This window comes from Crocuta crocuta, unplaced genomic scaffold (genome assembly GCF_008692635.1).
Source record: "Crocuta crocuta isolate KB4526 unplaced genomic scaffold, BGI_CrCroc_1.0 scaffold342, whole genome shotgun sequence".
Lineage (NCBI taxonomy): Eukaryota > Metazoa > Chordata > Mammalia > Carnivora > Hyaenidae > Crocuta > Crocuta crocuta.
This window is the reverse complement of record NW_027532158.1, coordinates 789,314-810,710: the sequence shown is the minus strand read 5'-3', so window position 1 is coordinate 810,710 and position 21,397 is coordinate 789,314. Positions and strand designations below refer to the sequence as shown.

The 21,397-nt window shown below is 36.2% G+C and overlaps 1 protein-coding gene across 1 annotated transcript in view; it reads left to right on the top strand.

The window, feature by feature from the left end:
• ANKRD13C (ankyrin repeat domain 13C) overlaps positions 1-21,397 on the top strand; it is a 92,153-nt gene that overhangs the window by 5,629 nt on the left and 65,127 nt on the right. Inside the window, exon 2 of the mRNA XM_077776424.1 lies at positions 15,098-15,139. Within this exon, the coding sequence (XP_077632550.1) occupies positions 15,098-15,139 (42 nt within the window). The remainder of the gene's footprint in view (positions 1-15,097; positions 15,140-21,397) is intronic.

The following is a 21,397-nucleotide window of genomic DNA, read 5'->3' as shown; positions in this document are numbered from 1 at the left end:
TCTCTTAGGAAAAAAAGTGAAATACTTTCTGGAGGCTCAAGATAATCCATTAAAGTGTCATGTACCTTCACTTGGCATGAAGATGTATTGGCAGTGAAATCTGTCACTTCACTGATCTATCAGGGTTGATTCAGTTGATCTTTATGTCTATGTGAGTATAACCTCCCTCTTACCTCTTTCCCCATATGCATCTCCTAACAGACTAGGACTGTTCTTGGGTTAAGTGGCTGTTTCCTTATGGCATTATTATAAGTATTAGAATGTGACTTGACACTTAGAATTGTTATGTGAACACATCTGCAGAGCTACCTCGTAAGACGATGGAGCGAGTCCTCTTCTCCTCTTTCCTGTTTTGAGCTATATAGGAGCAGGTTTTCTGACCTTTCAACATTGGCAAAAAAGGAAGCAGAAATGAGCAGTTATTGACTATGTTGTGTCCTTTGCATTCTCAGGAAGGCAGGAGAATTCTGGAAGATTCCTTGAAGAATTGAATTCTAGGTAGTGTGTCCCAAGTTAATGTCATTCTTAAGTCATAGAAATCTAATGTGGAGTACAATGTAATTGTCAGTCAGGATGCTTTGGGTTCTAGAAAATGAGCATAGTTCTTCAAAAATTGAGTGGGGGCTGGGTAGTCAAACAATGTGTTCCTTCATATACTATTTATTTCATTGGGGGATAGATTGGAACATTAGTTTCAGAGCGAGACTGATATTGCTGGGGATAGGAAAAAGAGAAAAGGTCTTCTTTCTGTTTGAAGATTATGGATGGTGTTTGTTATCAGGATATATTGGGTTTAATTGTGTGGCTTAGTTGAACTTCATCTGTTGTTGAGCCCGTTACTCTTGTTGAAACCTCAAAGATGATCCACAATATTAGGAGGCCATCTTTATATTTGGAATTAGATCTAAGTTTGAGACCACACTTCTCTACAGACTGGTTTTTATGAAATTCTACTACTTGCGTAACTACTGAAATAAGTAGCTATAATATAATATCTACTTCTGGGGACATTATAGTCTTGAATAGGAGACTGCAGTTGAAGATATCTTAACTCTGAAAACTCATATAGTAGTAATACCCATTGATACCAATACCTTGCTCTTAGTTTTGGTGTTAAGTACCTTCCAGCAGAAGACATTCCTGTTCTTGAGGTTTAGATAGTACTTCAGTTGAGATTTTTAATCTGATACTGGAATTCATACTGTCTGTCAGTCTTCTAAAGAGTTAGGTTTATTTGAGTCTCATAGAAGTCATCTTGGTCTACTAACTGGTTATAGTGCATTTTGATTCTTGGCTGTAAGTATTTATCAGGCATGTTAATGCATGTGCTCTCTTACTCAGTACTATGCTGAATTCTGTAAAACCACCTGTGCTGTGTTGAATATGCTCTTTAGCACCTATATCCTTTGACTTTCAAATTTTTTTTTTTTTTTAATGTTTTTTTATTTATTTCTAGGAGAGAGAGACAGCGTGAGCAGGGGAGGGTCAGAGAGAGAGGGAGACACAGACTGAAACAGGCTCCAGGCTCCGAGCTGGCAGTCAGCACAGAGCCCGACGCGGGGCTCGAACCCACGAACCGCGAGATCATGACCCAAGCGAAAGTCGGACGCTTAACCGACTAAGCCACCCAGGCGCCCCAGATTGACTTTCATAGAGAATCATGTGGAGACCTGCATTGTTCTGTGATGGAATGCTTTTTGGAGAGTTAAAAACAGATTTTAACACTATTCTAATGATTCTTTAGAGTTATTTCTTTTCTTCGTTCATTCATTCCTTCATTTAACAGTTATATACTGAGCTCCTACTATGTGACATGTTTTAGGTGCTGGGGTTGCAGCAGTACCTGAAGAAAATTAGGGAGCAGATATTTGGCAGAATAGTTTCAGATCGAGAATAACAAACATAAAAGTACCATGTTCAAAGGGGTAGAAGGAAGGCCAACTGTGGCTGGTACAGGGGAGAGTGGTAAGCAATAGGAGTATATTTGAGAAGTAGTAGAGGGTATAAGCATATGGAACTTTTGTACCAAAAGGATTTTGGCTTTTACTCTGAGCAAAATAGGAAGTGAGGTTTTTAAGCAGAGGAGTTACACAATCTGATTTTCAAAGGCTCAGTCTGGCTGCTATATGAAGCAAAACTTGAATGGGCAAGGGTCAGTTTAACATGCTATTACAACTGGAGGTAGCTGTGGAAATATTGAAAAGGTAGACTGGTTAGGAGTCTATGATGGATGTACTATTGTGTGTGTGTGTGTGTGTGTGTGTGTGTGTGTGTGTGAGAGAGAGAGAGAGAGTTTTAGTATAGTACTGTTTATGAGAGAAAATACAAGAATTAATTCTCTTTTTACTGCTTGGTTGGATGGGATTTGAAGGTGTCTGTGGAAGTTAGAGCTATGGGCAATTCCTGTTTTCTCCCTAACTAGGGATCAGGTGACATCAAAACTATTTTTGTAATAACACAAAGTCATTGCTTGCCTTTTACACTGTGCTCACACTTCTGCTGATGTCACAAAAGCAGTGGTGGGTAAAATTATCGGAACCCGAGTATGAATCAAAGACCAAACCTGCTGGTATTCATTGTGTGTTCATGTATTGCTTATGCCACATATTTGGAGTTAAAAAAAAAAAAACAGTTTCATTTAATGTCTTTGATGAAGCTGTAGAAATGATTAACCAAGTCTTAATCTTGAGTACATATCTTTTTTATATTCCTTGTGACATAATACAGATTTTTCATGATGCTCTTCTGGACAGTGAAGAGAAAATAAGAGAAAACATTTGTATAGTTATTTGAGTTGTAAGCCAGACTAGCAGCTTTTGTCACAGAACACCATTTTTACTTAAAAGAACAGCTTACAGACAAACTATGGCTATTCCAATTTGGATACTTGGCAGACGTTTTCTGGAAAATGAATGAAGTAAGCCTGTGACTTCATGGAAGACAATTGATAGTATTTGTTGCCGATGAAAAAATTCAAGCTTTGGATCAAAAATTAGAATTTGGGAAGCTTGTCTTTGTTACTTCAAGTTTGACAGCTTTCCAGGATTCAAAGACTTCTCTGGTCAGATTGATGGTATTTTGATTTTTGTGTGTGTGTGTGTGTGTGTGTGTGTGTGTGTGTGTGTGTGTGTAATGAAATGTGTTGACATTTGGAAGATCTACGTAACTGAGTTCGCTGGTATTTTTCAGACGATCAGTGCATGGTGTTTCAAAATCATGTAAAAGATCCATTTAAAGTACAAGAGAAACCAATGGAATTCAGTGTAACTCAATGCAAAAAGTTTAGTTTTAGATTTCACATTGCAACTAACTGTTAAGAAATGACCACTTACTGGGGCACCTGGGTGGCTCAGCAGGTTAAGCATCCAACTTCAGCTCGGGTCTTGATGTCACCGCTCATGAGTTCGAGCCCCACATTGGGTTCCACACTGACAGCTCAGAGCCTGGAGCCTGCTTTGGATTCTGTGCCTCCCTCTTTCTCTGTCCCTCCCCTGCTCACACACTGTCTCTCTCAAAAATAAATGAATATTAAAAACAAATACAGAAATGACCACTGAGTTTTGGTGTAGTAGCAGAGAACACCTCCAGTTATTTAAAAAGGCTGTTAAAATACCCCTCCTTTTTTCAACTGCACATCTTCTGAACTAGATTTAGTTCAAACCAAAGCAAAATTTATACATGATTGAATGCAGAGATAATTATAAAAATCTAGCATTTTTTATTAAGCCAGACATTAAAGAAATTTATTTTAATTTTTAATTAAAGAGTTTATTTTTTAATGTTTTATTTATTTCTGAGAGAGAGAGGGAGAGCGAGCAAGCGAGCATGACAGCGTGAGCAGGGAAGGATCAGAGAGAGAAGGAGATACAGAATTGGAAGCAGGCTCTAGGCTCTGAGCTAGCCGTCAGCACAGAGCCCAACGCAGGGCTCAAACCCGTGAACCATGTGATCGTGACCTGAGCGGAAGTCGGATGCTTAACCAACTGAGCCACCCAGATGCCCCTAACTAAAGAGTTTAAAATAGCATCATTCCTGTTATTTATTTTTGTTTTGTTTTTGGAAAATGCAATTATTTTTTTCATAAAAATTTTTATTAATTTGTAATAGTGATTGTAATTTTAAAATTAATAAAATTCTACATTTAATTTTAATTTCTGATATGGTAAATATCAGTAGATTTGTCCATGTAAATAATCCACATAAAAGATCTTTTTTTAAAGATCTTTAATAATTCTTTTTATAAATAAGATTTTAAGTTGATTTATTTTAGAGAGCGAGTGAACAAAAGAGGGGCAGGGAGAGGGAAAGAGAGAGAACCCCAAGCAGGATCCACACTGTCAGTGCAGAGCCCAATGAGACCATGACCTGAGCTGAAATCAAGAGTGGGATGCTTGATAACTGATTGAGCCACTCAGGTGACCCAAGATCTTTAAGAATATAAACGGAATCTCGAGACCAAAAAGTTTGAACACTGTTGGTTTAGTAAAAATTAGCATACAGATTTCAGAGTCATGACTCACACAATTTTTAGATATATAATTTTAGGAAATAACTACTGTTTGCTTTATTTTTCTTACCTACAAAATAGGAATAATATTTATCTCATAGGGTGTTGGAGTTTGATAAGGTTTATAAAGTATATAGCATAGTGTTGGGCACATATAATAGATGCCCTGTATATCCAGTCTTTTGTTTGATAATTTGCACACTTTAGCACTGCAGTGGTCTTAATGTTACTGGAATATTTATTATTCATTTGACAGAACAGAATTCAGTTTATTTACCAAGTAGAACCAAGGCATCTGATTTCAGATTTAAAACTAAATTGTGGAAAATTGGCAGAAGGTTATTTTAAGTTTTTAATATCTTTTATGTAACAAATTAGCTTAAGCAGCAGGTTGAGGTTTTAGAAAACTGAAGGCATAGTAGATGAAGCTATTAACTAGGACATTTGGGCACTTAGTTTCATGGTATACTTGGCCAGTAAAGTAAATCCAATGTTGGCTAGAGGAGGAGGAGGATGATGAAGAAAATGATGATGATTTGCATTTAAAATAATTGAAATCGAAGCATGATGTTTGGCATCCTTAATTATAATGTGTTATTTCTGGTTATGTACTTACCTATAAAATAAGAGGGATTGGATAGTTTAATGTAAAGTCATTTCTAGTTCATAAATCTTTTAATTTTTTTATGTTTATTATTGAGATAGGGAGAAACAGCATGAGTGGGGAAGGGGCAGAGAAAGAAGAGAGGGAGACACAGAATCTGAAGCAGGCTCCAAGCTCTGAGCTGTCAGCACAGAGCCTGACGTGGGGCTCGAACCCACAAACCGTGAGATCGTGACCTGAGCTGAAGTTGGACGCTTAACCCTCTGAGCCACCCAGGCGCCCCCACAAAGCTTTTAAAAATGTGATTAATTTTGACTTGTTATAGTAATTTTGATTTGTAAGCATCAGTAGGTACTGATGCTTTTACATTTCACCTTTATTTTCCTTGAAGGTTTAACAGTAACAAAACAGAGTAATAATGTAGATGCATAAAGTCCTGCTTTCTTTACCTAGGTGTTCTATCTAGACTCTGGTAAATTCTCCTTAATTTGTGTAGTTTTTTGAATAGTAAAAATAGTTTTCCTCCCACTCATCTTTACCCACTCAGTCACCCTTCTTGACAGCAACTGGAGTTATCAGTTCCTTGTTTTCTTTTTGTCACCATTTAGAACATGGTCCTTTTTTTTTTTTTTTTTTTTTAAACCTCGGAATATAGAGAAGTGAAGAAAGATAACTATTATTACCTTTTCTACTATTAGGGAAAAAGTGGATATGCACAAATTTTTATGTTTGATTTTAAATGTTTCTTTTTTTACTGTCGAATTTACATATATCTCCAATCTAGACTTCTTGGAGTTCCCAGATTTTGTAATCATCTCCACTTTGGAATCTCAGAGATATTTCAAAATTCATTTGTCTAAAATGTTATTATTCTTTTCCACCTTATCCCCTCCTACCTGGTCATCCAGCCCTTTATTAAATCACATCATTAATTATCTGGTTGCTCAAGCTTCAATCATTGGGATCATTCTTTGTCTCACCGCCTCCTCCTCTCCACACATACCTAATTAACAGGTTATTTTGAGTCATTCTACTTTCTGTCTCCATTGCCACCATTTTGAACACAATTTTTATTTTTTCCCCCCTGGAATACCACATCGGTTTCTTATCTAGTCCTGTGTCCCCCTCTATCCCATTTTCTGTATGGTAACAAGAGTGATCTTGAAATGTAATTTTTATCATGTCATGTCCCTGTTCAAGATCCTTCAGTGCCTTCTCCACTTACAAGTAAGTTCATATTTCTAGCAATAGTTACAGAGCCTCGCATGATCTGGCCATTGCCTGCTTCTCTGATATAATCTTGTACAAATCTCTCTTTTTTTCTTTTCTGGCCATACTTGTTTTCTTTTAGTTCCTTTGATATGCCAGGTTATTTCTGGTCTCTGACTGTAATGCTTTTCTTCTCATTCTTTGATTTCTGAGTTCCTACGCCTCTTTAAGATCTCATTTTAAACATTATCTCATTAGAGAGGTTTTCCTGCCTGAAGAATCAGAAAGTTATGTATCCCTTTATTATTTTTGGTCTTAGCTCTTTGTTATTTTTCTCAACACCTATCATAATCTATTGTCTCATTTGTATATCTTATTTAGAGAAACAACTGTTCAGATCCTTTCCTATTTTTAAATTGGGATTTTAAAAAAATTAGTTGTACAAGTTCTTTATCTGGATACTATCAAACATGATTTGCAAAATATTTTCCCCCTTGGGTTTCCTTTTCACTTTCTTTTTTTTTTTTTTCCCTTTTCACTTTTTTGATGCCATTCTTTGGAGCACATATATTTTAATTTTGACGAAGGCCAATGTATTTTTGCTTTTGTGCTTTTGTGCTGTGCTTTCGGTGTATCTGAGAAATCATTACCTAATTCAGGTTCACAAAAATTTACTTCTTTTGTTTTGTTTTCAAGACTTTTATAGCTTTAGCTCTTATAGTTAGGCCCATGATCTGTTATTTTAAATTTATTTTAAAAATGTTTATTTTTTGAGAGTGAGAGAGACAGGTAGAGAGTAGTATGGTAGAGGCAGAGAGAGATGGAGACAGAATCCCAGGCAAAGCTCCGTGTGCACAGAGCTCAATGCAGGGCTCGAACTCACTAACTAGGAGATCATGACCTGAGCCAAAAGCAAGAGCTGGACGCTTAACCAACGGAACCACCCAGGTATCCCTAAATTTATTAGAGAGAGAGGGGGAGAGAGAGAGGGGGAGAGAGAGAGAATAGGAAGGAAGAGGTGAGAGAGAGGGGTGAGAGAGAGGAGGGGGGAGAGAAAGAGAGGAGAGAGGTAGAGGGAGAGAGAGAGGGAGAGAGGGAGAGAGAGAGAAAACGCTCACAGGAGAGGGGCATAGAGAGGAGAGAGAATCCCAAGCAGGCTCTGTGCTGTCTGTGCAGAGCCCTACATAGGGCTCAAATTAACAAACCATGAGATCATGACCTGAGCCAAAATCAAGAATCAGATGCTTAACTGACTGACACCTAGCTGCTTCCTGTCCATGATCTATTTTGAAATAATTCTTGAGTGTGGTATGATTGATCTGTTGATACTTAGGTCTTTCTGTATGCAAGTACATACTGTGTTGATTACTGTGGTTTTGTAGTAAGTTTTGAAATTGGGAGGTGTAAATCTTACAACTTTGATGTTTTTTCCTCAAGATTGTTTTAGATATTCTAGGTACTTTGAATTTTTATATGAATTTTAGGATCAGCTTGTCAATATCTTCAAAAAAGCTAGTTGGGATTTTGATGGAGATAATTTTAAAATTATAGACCAATTTGGGGATTATTGTCATCTTAACAATATTTAAGTCCATGACCTTAGGATGTCTTTCTGTTTATTTAGGTATTATTTAATTTCTTTCATTGATATTTTGTAGTTTTAGGAATAAGTCTTGCACTCTCTTTATCTTCGATTTCTATGTAACAACTCCTCTATTTCTCAACTATTTGATGCTCTTTGTTTTATATAGAGTATTAGAATAGAGTGTCAGAGAAAAATGCCTAAATATCAGCTTTTTCTCTTGGCTTGAGTTTAGAAAGGGATTTTTCTTTGGTTCATTTTTTTTTTAATGAACTGAGAGGAAAGTGGGGGAAATCTAGTGTCCTTTCCCATACTGGTTTTGAATAAATCTTCATTCTAGGATGGATGAGCAGGAAAAAAAGTCATTTCATGGTCTTTGAAAAATATTCATTATAAAAGAAGTGTCATTAAAGTATCCCGATGATACTGTTAATAAAGTCTTGACAGTAGAGAAAATTAAATGAATCATGTAAAAAAAATTCATTTGAAAGCAGACTGTAGAGGAAAAAGGGAAAAATTAATGAGGGATAAGTTATAACTATGGAGTTATACCTCTGTAGATTGCATTTTATGAGTAATGTGTTTTTTCAGATAATAGAATAAATGGAACAGAGGCAATACTAAGAGCTATAAGTAAAGAAGAAAAACATTTTTGATCTGAAACTGGTTCAGTCTCCAAAGTTACAACTCATAGAAAATTAATGAAAATAGATTCAATATATCTCTGTGATATTTCATGTTTTAATGAAGAATTCTATACATATAGAAGTAAAGAGCACAGATTGCTATTGAACAAATGAGTATCAGTTTGGCCTTGGACCTCTGCAATATTAGAACATACTTGTGGTAACATCCTCTAACTGTAGAATTCTTTCTAGGCAGGTATTCATTTGCGCAAGCAACAATAACATTCCAGAAAATAGACTAACCACCATGCTATCATTCCTGAAAAGTATTATTGAAACAAATATCCCAAATCATAAGAGGTGAATTTACATGATTAACCCAAGAAAGGAGTTGTGTCTGAAAAGCATTGCTTATGAACATTGAAACCACCTAAATATACCATAGATGAAATCTAATAATCATAGTAAATATTATAATCTTGACAGCAAATTTCCAAAAAAAAAAAAAAATCTTTTGCTTCAGAATTTAAGACCTATATTCTATAAAGGGTAAGAAAAAGGTTTACAACCATTGATTAAACTAGTGAAACAAAAATGGAGATAAGAAGTAAAAGCATTGAGTTCCTTATTTTTTGTAAAAGGAAATCAAGTGTATGGTTAATATTTTATTTGTTAGATATATGTTGTTTAAAAATATTTTCTAAAAAGGTGTAAATTTTACTACAAATAGAATTTAAAATGTTACTGCCTATATTGTGTTCTTGCAGAAGATAAATGCCATTTTATTTATTTAATGTTTGTTTATTTTTGAGAGTGAGAGAAAGACAGAGCATGAGCGGGAGAGAGAGGTAGACACAGAATCCGAAGGAGGCTCCAGGCTCTGAGCTGTCAGCACAGAGCCCAGTGCAGGGCTCGAACTCACAAACCACGAGATCATGACCTGAGCTGAACTTGGACGCTCAATCAACTGAGCCACCCAGGTGCCCATTTTAAAAGTCCAGATAAAAAAGACAGAAAAAGTCCAGACAAAAAGCAAAAGCACTTAGAAAATAGAAATTTCCAAAATTGTGGTTATGGCAAATAAGGCTTTGTATTTCATTATTATATTAGTAATGGTTCTTGCCATTGTAAGTGAAATTCACTGCACACTTAAGCTTAAGCCCAAAGGTACTTATTGATTTATATAACTGAAAGTGTTAGAGTAAGAGCCAATCTTGGGTATNATCTCTTAGCTTTGCTATTAGGTAGAGCTTCATTCTTTCCTTTTGAATTGTGTTTTATCGATTTCAGATTTTCAGCCTCTGCACTTGACGTTTTGTGCTGTAGAATTCTTTGTGGGAGAAAATTGTCCAGTGCATTGTAAGATATTTAGCAATATCCTTGGCCTCTACCCTCTAGATGCCATTAGCACCCCTACTCCTCAGTTTTGACAACCAGAAATGTGTCAGACATTGCCAGCTGTTCCCTTGGCATAAAATTGTCCCTGGTTTAGAACCTCTAACTTAAATGGTAGAGAATATGTGGTCCTATATTCACCTTAAAACATTGTAGTTCCAGCAGTAAAAGACAGTCTTCCCAACTAGTTCTAATACCAAAATAAAAATGCAGAAAATAATTTTCTAGTACAAGAAGAAAAAAAAAAAAGAATTCCCAGGTGGGAATTGTGCCCTTCTCTGAAATAGTATTTCTAGTTGGGTATCAGACTGATTAGGTTTGAGTTATGTGCTCTCCCTAGTTCATATACTTAAGGTATGAGGTTTGTTACTGAGAAGAAAGGAGTAGGGGGAAAATGTTCTAAAATAATAGCTATGACATCTACTAGAAGGAAAGAAAAAAACATTTACAGACACATCTAAAGGAGAGTGGAAGAGATGGAAAGTTTGTTGTGAGTCAATGGCAAAAGATTATGAATGGAAAGATTAATTACTGATGAATTTGAACTTGAGATAAGAATGATTTAAAAGTACTAAAAGGATAATTATATTTTAATAGAAGCTATGATCATTAGTGCTCATAAAATTGTCTCATCTTTATGCATTAATAGTACCAAAGAATAGAAGGTACAGTATTACAGATATGGAGAAAAGTTAAAAAATAAAATTGAAGTAGAATTTCTGCCTTTAGTAATGGACTAGATTATTAGGATTAGTCTTCCTTAGAAGCAAATAAGAATCAAATATTTAACTTAAGGTTATTGGTAGGAAGTAATTACTGGGTCGAGATCTGGCAGAAGATGGAAATCCAAAGATTTGAGCCTTGCATTTTAGGTTATTTTGCCCCCAGTAGCTTTTGCAAAACCGAAAGTAGTAGTTAAGAGGCTGAGCAGCACTTTTGATGCCCTTACTGAGGTAAGAGGAAAAAAGGCAGAGGCCAGTTCCTACTAAGTATGAATATCTCTTAAGTACTCTGCTTTTTTAGCTTGTAACTTGAAGAGCTGCACCTTAGGAATAAGGGTGAACTAAAAGTAAACCAACTCTGATGGAGGCTGAAGCACAGCTTTGAGCCATTTGTGAAGGCCAGAAAAAATGTCAGTCGCTGGATTAATGAAATCTAGTACTTCCCTGCCACATGTCAAAAGCAAATGAAAGTATATGGATGGTTTGTTTCTTACACTTCACAATTTTTATACAGAGAACTCATTAAATACTATATCCAGTATAATATTATTAGAGATGCCTGGGTGGCTCAGTTGGTTGAGCTTCAGACTTTTGACTTCTGCTCAGGTCATGATCCCANTTTTTTTTTTTTTTTTTTTGAGAGAGAGTGGAGGGGCAGAGAAAGAAGGAGACACAGAATCTGAAGCAGGCTTCAGGCTCTGAGCTGTCAGCACAGAGCCCAATGCGGGGCTCAAATCCACAAACTGTGAGGTCATGACCTGAGCCTCAGTTGGACACTTAACCGACTGAGCCACCCAGGCAACCTGTGGAGCCCTCTTAAGATGCTCTCTCGTGCTCTTTCTCTCTTTGCCCCTCTCCCATTCATGCTCTCTCTAAAATAAAAAAATTAAAAATTAAAATCATATGTAATTAAAGATGACCAACATTATAAGGAAACTGAACAACATGAGTGAAAACTGGAGGGGGGAAGGATTAAGAGAAACTCATCAGAATCTTATTTATTTTAAGTTTTGTTAAAGGCTTTAAATAACAACGTTTATCATGTTCCTGGGGGATAAGAAACAAGTTTGAATATTTTAACAGAGAACTGGAAATTATAAAAATTGAAATCACATATTTGAAAGTGAGGCCAATAAAAATTCTCAAATGGAAAATATAATAACTGAAATTTAAAACTAAATAAATAGGCTTACTAACAGTTTTAGACTCTGAAAAAGACAGAACTCCTGATGTCGGAAATAGATAAGCAGAAAATATCTAATGAAAAATGGAAAGGGAAAGAAATGTTTTAAAAAATAGAAAAGGTAAGAAGTTCTACATTAATTGAACCCCAGGAGAGAAGAGAGGAAATGGAGTTAAAGCAATATTTGGAAAAATACTTGCTGAGAATTTTACAAAGTTTGTGAAAGACACTGATTCAGATATTCAAGAAGACCAACCCAAGTAGAATAAACAAAGGAATCCACACTGGAGTGAAAAGGCTGATTAATTTGAAAAACAAAACAAAAAACACTTTTTCAAAAAAATTTGAAAAACAATGTGACATTGCTTTCAAAGGAGCAGTAGAAAGTTCTATGGCTGGGTTCTCCACAAAAAAGGAAACCATAAGACTACATAGAATGGGGGGTTGGTGGGGGGAATTGTAGACAGTCAATAATTATATACTCAGTACAATATCCTTTAAGATTGAAGTTGAATATGCATTTACAAACAAAAACCTGAGGGAATTCACTTATCAAACTGCCAGTAAAGTTAATCCTGAAAGATATGTTTTGAGTTGAAGAAAACTGTTTCTGATGGAAGATTGGAGATGAAGGAATGAAGAGCAACAAAAATGGTAAGTAAATCTAAATGAATATCAACTCTATAAGATAAAAATAAAAACTCATAAGAGTAGATAACAGCATAAAAGAGTATCACTAGCCCCCTAAAAGGTCTGAAATTTTTGGAGACATGAAGTTTGTCTTTTTGGAAAATAGCTTATACCAATAACTTGGCAACTCATGAAGTTTACTTCTTAAATAGTATTGTGAGCAAAACTTCTTTTCTGGGGACATGCTTCAGTGTATGATTATTTACAATGTGGGGGTGCCTGGGTGGCTCAGACTTTAGCTCAGGTCATGATCCCATGGTTCTTTGGTTCAAGCCCTGCATTGGGCTCTGTGCTGACAGTGCAGACAGAGCCTGCTTGGGATTCTCTCTTTCTCCCTTTCCCTGGCCCTTTCCCACTCACTCTCTCTCAAAATAAATAAATAAACTTAAAAAAAAATTTAAAAACCCAGTGTGTATTATAGTGGTTTCCATATTTCAAGTAAAATTAGTTACACGGTGTGAAAACTGGGGAGTAGATTGCCTAGTTGCTAATGGAAATTTTATTTCAGGAAAACGTAATGTGAATTGTGTCCCCAGGTCTGTCTTGTTGTTGTTGTTGTTCCTAATAGTTAAGACCAAGAAATTTATTGTAGTCTAGATTTTTGTTTTGTAAAATTACTTACAGAGAAAATTTAAGTTTATTGAATTTATTAAACTTCTACATTTTGCACAAAATACTATCTGGCTATCTTTACAGACCGTTCTTATTTCACTGTGCTTTTATTGAGCAAAAGATTGTGTGTGTGTGTGTGTGTGTGTGTGTGTGTGTGTGTGTGTGTGTCTTAACCATCTTGGCAGATTTTTGTCAAGCTGAGAGAATGGGGTAGATCATATATGAGCTTTTAAAGTTTTTGGCGGTGGTCGGCGGGGGGGTGCCTGGGTGGCTCACTCAGTTGAGCATCCAACTTTTGAATTTGGCTCAATTCATAATCTCCTGGTTTGTAGGATAGGGCCCTGCTTTGTGCTGACAGCACGGAGCTGCTTGGGGTTCCTTCTCACTCACTCCCCCCTCTGCCATTCCCCTGATTGTGCATGTGTGCATTTTCTCTTTCTGAAAATAAAAAAAAATTTTTTTTTCTTTTGGTTGGAGAGAATGAGAGCATGTGTGTGCGGGTGTGATGCTCAAGCAGGGGAGGGGCAGAGGGAGTGGGAAAGAGAGAATCTTAAGCAGACTCTACACCCAGTGCAGAGTCTGTCCCGGGTGCTCCATCTCATGATCATGAGATCATGACCTGAGCCAAAATCAAGAGTATAAGATGCCTAACTTATTGAGCCACCCAGGTGCCTCAGATCATATATAAAGTTTTTAGAATACATAGTAAATCTTGTTTTATCCTGTATATGATTTCTTGATAGGTGTGCAGCTTATTTTATAGGCAGAAATTGTTCATGTGGTGCCTTCCGTAAAAATGCTAATACTGGGGCGCCTGGGTGGCTTAGTCGGTTAAGCGTCCGACTTTCGCTTAGGTCGTGATCTCGCGGTTCGTGGGTTCGTGCCCCGTGTCCGGCTCTGTGCTGACTGCCAGCTCAGAGCCTGGAGCCTGTTTCAGTCTGTGACTCCCTCTCTCTCTGACCCTCCCCTGCTCACGCTGTCTCTCTCTCTCTCTCCTAGAAATAAATAAAAAACATTAAAAAAAACTAATACTGAATCTGAAAATTAGTATACACAATTTTATTTAGTAACTTCATTTTCAGATATTACTATAGCTTTGCTTTCTTTTATAATCAAGAGGTTTTTAGGCTACTAGTGTGGCTTAGAGTATGTATCACTTTGAAATTAAATTAGTCATTGTATAACATCAACTAATAGGACATATTCCAAACTTCATAGCATAGCCTGTAGTCTTCATTATGTTTTGCTCATCTTACCAATTTTATTATTTACTATTCTCTTTACCCCTGCTAATCATAAACTCTTTTCTTATTTGTTTTTTTCCTAAGTATGAACTGTTCTTGAATTTGAATGTAATTTGGGGGAATTGTTTTTAATTTTAAATTGTTTAAAATTGTTTTTAACACAGAATACTAGTCAATTGCTTTATTTGCCTATAAATTTCTGACCCATTCAAGTCTTATTTCAGCATAATCCCTTTTCAATAGTTAATTGTTTGCATAGGCAAAATAAGGAGCTGTGTTCTTTATTCCATTATCATGCTATACTCTCTTCTAATAAATAATAATAATAGCAATTACTTATTTTCCTATCAGTCTCTAACAGAGGACTTCTGAACAACTTGAGGGATTGGGTATTTTTGATATCAGTCCCCAAAGATGAGTATATAGTAGATATTTAAATTGTTTGCTGAATTAACAATGATATGATAGAGAAATTAGCAGCAAAGGAATCTGTGAAATCTCTTGGGAGAAGAAATCTCAGACGCAAACCAGGTATCCCTTTTCTGGTGGGGGTTGGTTTAGAATACATTGTGTTTAGAAACCGTGGAATTTGCCAATAAGCAGGATCGTTTTACAGTCACATTTTTACTTAAAATCTGTCAGTGAAATTACTGAAGGAGCTAAAACAAGTTTTAAATAAAGTTTTCTATGTTTTTACACTAATTTATTTTTTTTTAATTTTAGGAAACACTCCTTTACATCTTGCTGTGATGTTAGGAAATAAAGGTTAGTAAATATTTACTTTCTTATGTTTAACTTCATTCATGTATTTTCAAATTCAGTTAAAAAATTTTAAGACGAATCTTGTCTCTTGAATTTTTCAAAATTAACCTGATGATTTTATTTGCTAATTGACTTAGGGTTCAGTATAATGAAAATTACAACATTTTCTCATTTTCCGTAGTTCATCTCAAGAGTTAGTAGAAATCCTGTACTAACTTTATGCTTTGTGAAACTTTTTTTCTTATTCGGTTATTTTATCAAGCAAGTATTTATAATTTCCAAATATTAAGATATGTTAACTATTACATAATACTTTTAATACAGAGTTTTATAAGATTTTTTTTTTTTTAAATGTTTTATTTATTTCTAGGAGAGAGAGAGAGAGAGAGACAGCGTGAGCAAGGGAGGGTCAGAGAGAGAGGGAGTCACAGACTAGAACAGGCTCCAGGCTCTGAGCTGGCAGTCAGCACAGAGCCCGACGTGGGGCTCGAACTCACAAACCGCGAGATTCTGACCTAAGCGAAAGTCGGACGCTTAACCGACTAAGCCACCCAGGCGCCCTATGAGATTCTTTAATGTGGACTCTTTTGTATATCTAAACTCAGAAGTCTAGCCTTTTGTATTTTAGATGTTTNAAACCACGAGATCATGACCTGAGCCTAAGTCAGATGCTTAACTGACTGAGGCACCCAGGACCCCCCGCCCCCCCATTTACATTTTTTTAGTTGTATATTTTTTTTTTGCTTTTTTCTTTACAACCTTTAAATATTTTTGAGATTTGGTTACACAGGAGTGATACTGAAATATATAGTGGAAGATAAAACATCTACCTTATAAGGGTGCCTGGATGGCTCAGCTGGTTNCACTCATTTCTCTATTGTTCTGTCTCAAAAATAAACATTAAAAATATATATATAAGGGCATCTTGGTGGTTCAGTCGGCTAAGTCCAACTCTTGGTTTTGGCTCAGCTCATGATCTCATAGTTTTCTGAGTTCAAGTCTGGTGTCAGGCTCTGTGCTGACGGTGTGGAACCTGCTTGGGATTCTCTATCTCCCTCTTGCTCTGCCCCTCCTCTCCAACTTGCACTGTCTCTGTCTCTCTTAAATAAATAAACTTAAAAAAAAATATGTATATATAAATCTACCTTATTAATTCTGTAAATTAATTTTGCATGGTACCATTGTTCATTCTGTGCCACTCCATTTTATCTTCTTCTTTGGAGAGAAATACACTATACCTTTACTGATTTCATTGTTGAAGGAATACTTGCATACTTGTTTATGAACACAGTAAAAATACTCAGGGCACACAAACAATATTTGTTGATTGATTTAAAGAGAGGTACCCTAGGACTTTTACACTTTTATTTGCTTCTCTCATTCATCTTAATTTAATAACCATTCTTTTCACCATTGAATTTCTTTTAATGTTTTATTTATTTTTGAGAGAGAGAGAGAGGAGACAGAGAGAGAGAGACAGCGACAGCGTGAGCGAGAGAGGGAGACACAGAATCTGAAACAGTCTCCAGGCTCTGAGCTGGCTGTCAGTACAGAACCTGACGTGGGACTCGAACCTACGAACCATGAGGTCATGACCTGAGCCAAAGTTGGACGTTCAACCAACTGAGCCACCCAGGCACCCCTCTTTTCACCACTGAAATCTGATTTTTTTCTGAATTTCTGAGTCTATTGACCATGTTGGCCTTTGAGGCTGGGAAGTTGTTGAAGTATGGATTTGAATTGAAATGGACAGAACATTATACTTAAAGAACGTTTCAGAAATCTTTAGAAGATAAATAGAAAAGAAGTCTTCTCTATCCTTTTGGTTAGACATCACAGAAAAGTTCTTCAGACCAGGTGCTTCAACTTTTAATTCATTCTTTTGGATCTGCAGTTTTAATTTTTTCCCTGAAATAACTCTAGGGTTAGTATGATTTCTTATTCTCATAAGAGCCTTTCTGGATGTTCTCCTTGTTTCCACTGTCCTATTTCCTATTCTCTCTCTTTGTGTTTTATTACCTTTATAAATTTTGTTTATGTATGATTTCTGTTCTTTGTAATTTCATTTTATCCAGATTCCTCGAGGCCCAGCTGTTTTGTTGCATTTGTGCATTAAAAAGAAAAAATAATTTATTGTCACTTGGCTAACATACAGTGTATAAAATGTGCTCCTGGCTTCAGGAGTAGATTCCCATGATTCGTCACTTACATACAACACCCAGTGCTCATCCCAACAAGTGCCCTCCTCAGTGCCCATCTCCCATTTTCCCTGCTCCCCCAACCACCCACCCCCACCAACCCTCAGTTCTCTGTATTTAAGAGTCTCTTACGGTTTTCCTCCCTCTCTGTTTGTAATTTATTTTTCCTTCCCTTCCCCTATGGTCTTCTGTTAAGTTTCTCAAATTCCACATATGAGTGAAAATATGATACCTGTCTTTTTCTGACTGGTTTATTTCACTTAGCATAATACCCTCCTGTTCCATCCACGTTGCAAATGGCAAGGTTTCATTCTTTTTAATCGCTGAGTAGTATTCCATTGTATAAATATGCCACATCTTCTTTACCCATTCATCAGTTTATGGACATTTGGCTCTTTCTATACTTTGGCTATTGTTGATAGTGCTGCTATAAACATTGGGGGACAGGTGCCCCTATGCATCAGCACCCCTATATCCTTTGGATAAATTCTAGTAGTGCTATTGCCTGGTCATAAGGTAATTCTAATTTTAGTTTTTTGAGGAACCTCCACATTGTTTTCCAGAGTGGCTGCACCAGTTTGCATTCCCACCAACAGTGCAAGAGGCTTCCTGTTTCTCCATATCTTTGCCAATGTCTATTGTTTCCTGCATTGTTAATTTTAGCCATGTGACTGGTGTGAGGTGGATCTCAGTGTGGTTTTGATTTGTATTTCCCTGATGATGAGTGATGATGAGCACCTTTTCATGTGTGTTAGCCATCTGGATGTCTTTGGAAAAGTGTCCATTCATGTCATCTGCCCATTTCTTTACTGGATTATTTGTTTTTCAGATGTTGAGTTTGATAAGTTTTGATACTAACCCTTTATCCAATATGTTATTTGCAAATATCTTCTCCCATTCTGTTGGTTGCCTTTTAGTTTTGCTGATTCTTTCATTTGCCGCACAGAAGCTTTTTATCCTGACGAGGTCCCAATAGTTCATTTTTGCTTTTATTTCCCTTGCCTTTGGTGACATGTCAGGTAAGAAGTTGCTGCAGCTGAGGTCAGAGAGGTTGTTGCCTCTTTTCTCCTCTAGGATTTTGATGGTTTCCTGTCTCACATTTAGGTCTTTCATCCATTTTGAGTTTATTTTTGTGTATGGTGTAAGAAAGTGGTCCAGTTTCATGCTTCCTCATGTTGCGGTTCAATTCTCCCAGCACCATTTGCTAAAGAGACTTTTTTCCATTGTATACTCTTTCCTGCTTTGTTGAAGATTAGTTGACCATACATTTGTGGATCCATTTCTGGGTTCTCTATTCCATTGGTCTATGTGTCTGTTTTTGTGCCAATACCATACTGTCTTGATGATTACAGCTTTGTATTAGAGGCTAAAGTCCAGGATTGTGATACCTCCCACTTTGATTTTCTTTTTTAACATTACTTTGACTATTCAGGGTCTTTTGTGGTTCCATACAAATTTTAGGGTTGTTTGTTCTAGTTCTGTGCAGAATACTGTTGTGATTTTCATTGGGATTGCATTGAATGTGTAGATTGCTTTGGGTAGTATTGTTTTTCCAGTCTGTGAGCGTGGAATGGTTTTCCTTTTCTTTGTATCTTCTATTTCTTTCGTAAGCTTACTGTAGTTTTCAGTGTACAGATCTTTTACCTCCTTGGTTAGTTTTATTCCTAGGTATTTTATGGTTCTTAGTGCAATTGTAAATGGGATTGATTCCTTGATATCTCTTTCTGTTGCTTCATTATTGGTATATAGAAATGCAGCCAGTTTCTGTACATTGATTTTATATCCTGCAACTTTGCTAACTTCATGTATCTGTTCTAGCAGTGTTTTGGTGGAGTCTTTCAGGTTTTCCATGTAGAATATCATGTCATTGGTGAAAAGTGAAAGTTTGACTTCTCCTTTGCCAATTTAGATGCCTTTTACTTCATTTTGTTGTCTGATTGCTGAGGCTAGGACTTCTAACACTATGTTAAACAACAGTGGTAAGAGTGGACATCTTTGTTGTGTTCCTGATCTCAAGGGGAAAGCTCTCAGTTTTTCCCCATTGAGGATATTAGTTGTGGTCCTTTCATATATCACTTTTTTGATGTTAAGGTATATTCCTTTTATCCCAACTTTCTTAAGGGTTTTTATTAAGAAAGATTGCTGTATTTTGCCAAATGCTTTTTCTGCTTATATTGACAGGATCATATAGTTTTTATCCTTTCTTCTTTTAATGTGATGTATCACATGGATTTGCAAATATTGAACCAGCCCTGCAGCTCGGGAATGAATCCCACTTAATCATGGTGAATAATTCTTTTAATATACTGTTGAATTTAATTTGCAAGTATCTTGTTGATATTTTTTGCATCCATATTCATCAGGGATATTGGCCTGTAATTCTCCTTTTTAGTGGGGTCTTTGTCTGGTTTGGGAATCAAGGTACTGCTGGCTTCATGGAATGAGTCTGGAAGCTTTTCTTCCATTTTTGTTTCTTGGAACAGCTTGCGAAGAATATGTATTCTGCTTTAAATGTTTGGTAGAATTCCCCTGGGAAGATCTGGCCCAGGACTCTTATTTGTTGGGAGATTTTTTGATAACCGATTCAGTTTCTTTGCCGGTTATGGGTCTGTTCAAATTTTTTATTTCTTCCCATTTAAGTTTTGGTAATGTGTGGCTGCCTAGGAATTTATCCATTTCTTCCAGATTGTCCTGTTTGTTGGTATATAATTTTTCCTAGTATTCTCTATTAATTTGTATTTCTGTGGTGTTGGTTGTGATCTCTTTCATTTGTGATTTTTGTCTATTTGGGTCCTTTTTGAGAAGTCTGACTGGGGGGTTATCAATTTTTTCTATTCTTTCAGAAAACCAGTTCTTAGATGGATTTATTGTACTGTTTTTGTGGATAGTATATTGTTTATTTCTGCTCTAATCTTTATTATTTCTCTTCTTCTGCTGGCCTTGGGCTTTCTTTGCTGCTCTTTTTCTAGTTCCTTTAGGTATGAGGTTAGGTTCTGTATTTGGGATCTTTGTTGCTCTTGAGATAGGTCTGGATTGCAACATATTCTCTTCTTAGGACTGCCTTTGCTGCATCCCAAGGGTTTGGACTGTTTTATTTTCATTTTCATTTACTTTCATGTATTTTTTAATTTCCTTCTGGACCCATTCATTTCTTAGTAGTATGTTCTTTAAACTCCATATATTTGGAGGCTTTCCAAATTTTTTTCTTGTGGTTGATTTCAAGTTTCATAGTGTTGTGATTTGAAAATATGCATGGTAGATTTCAGTCCTTTTATATTTTTGAGGGCTATTTTGTGGCCCAGTATGTGATCTGTTTTGGAGAATGTTCCATGTGCACTTGAGAAGTATATTCTTGGATGAAAGGTCTAAATATATCTGTTAAGTGTATCTGGTCCAGTGTGTCATTCAAAGCCACGTTTCCTAATTGATTTTCTGCCTAGATGATCTGTTCATTGCTATAAGTGGACTATTAAAATCACTTACAATTACACTATTATTATCAATAAGTTTGCTTATGTTTGTGATTAGCTTATATATTTGGGTGCTTTAATTTTAGGGGAATAAACATTTATAATTCTTAGCTCTCCTTAATGAATAGACCCCTTTATTCTGATATAATGCCTTTCTTCATCTCTTGTTATAGTCTCTTTGGTTTAAAAATCTAGTTTGTCTAAGTATGGCTACTCCAGCTTTCTTTTGACATCCAGTAGCATGATAGATGGTTCTCTGTTCTGTCACTTTCAATCTGTAGGTGTCCTTGTCCTCAGGTCTACAGTGAGTCTCTTGTAGGCAACATATAGATAAATCTTGTTCTTTTATCCATTCTGATACCCTATGTCTTTTATTGGGGCATTTAGTCCATTTATATTCAGAGTGATTATTGAAGGATATGGATTTAGTGGCATTTTGCTTTCTGTAGGTTTCATGTTTGTGGTGATGTTTCCAGTCCTTTGTAGTCTTTTGCTGCTTTCCACTCACAGAGTCCCCCTTAGGATCTTCTGCAGGGCTGGTTTTGTGGTCATAAATTCCTTTAGTTTTTGAGAAAGCCTTTATTTCTCTTTCT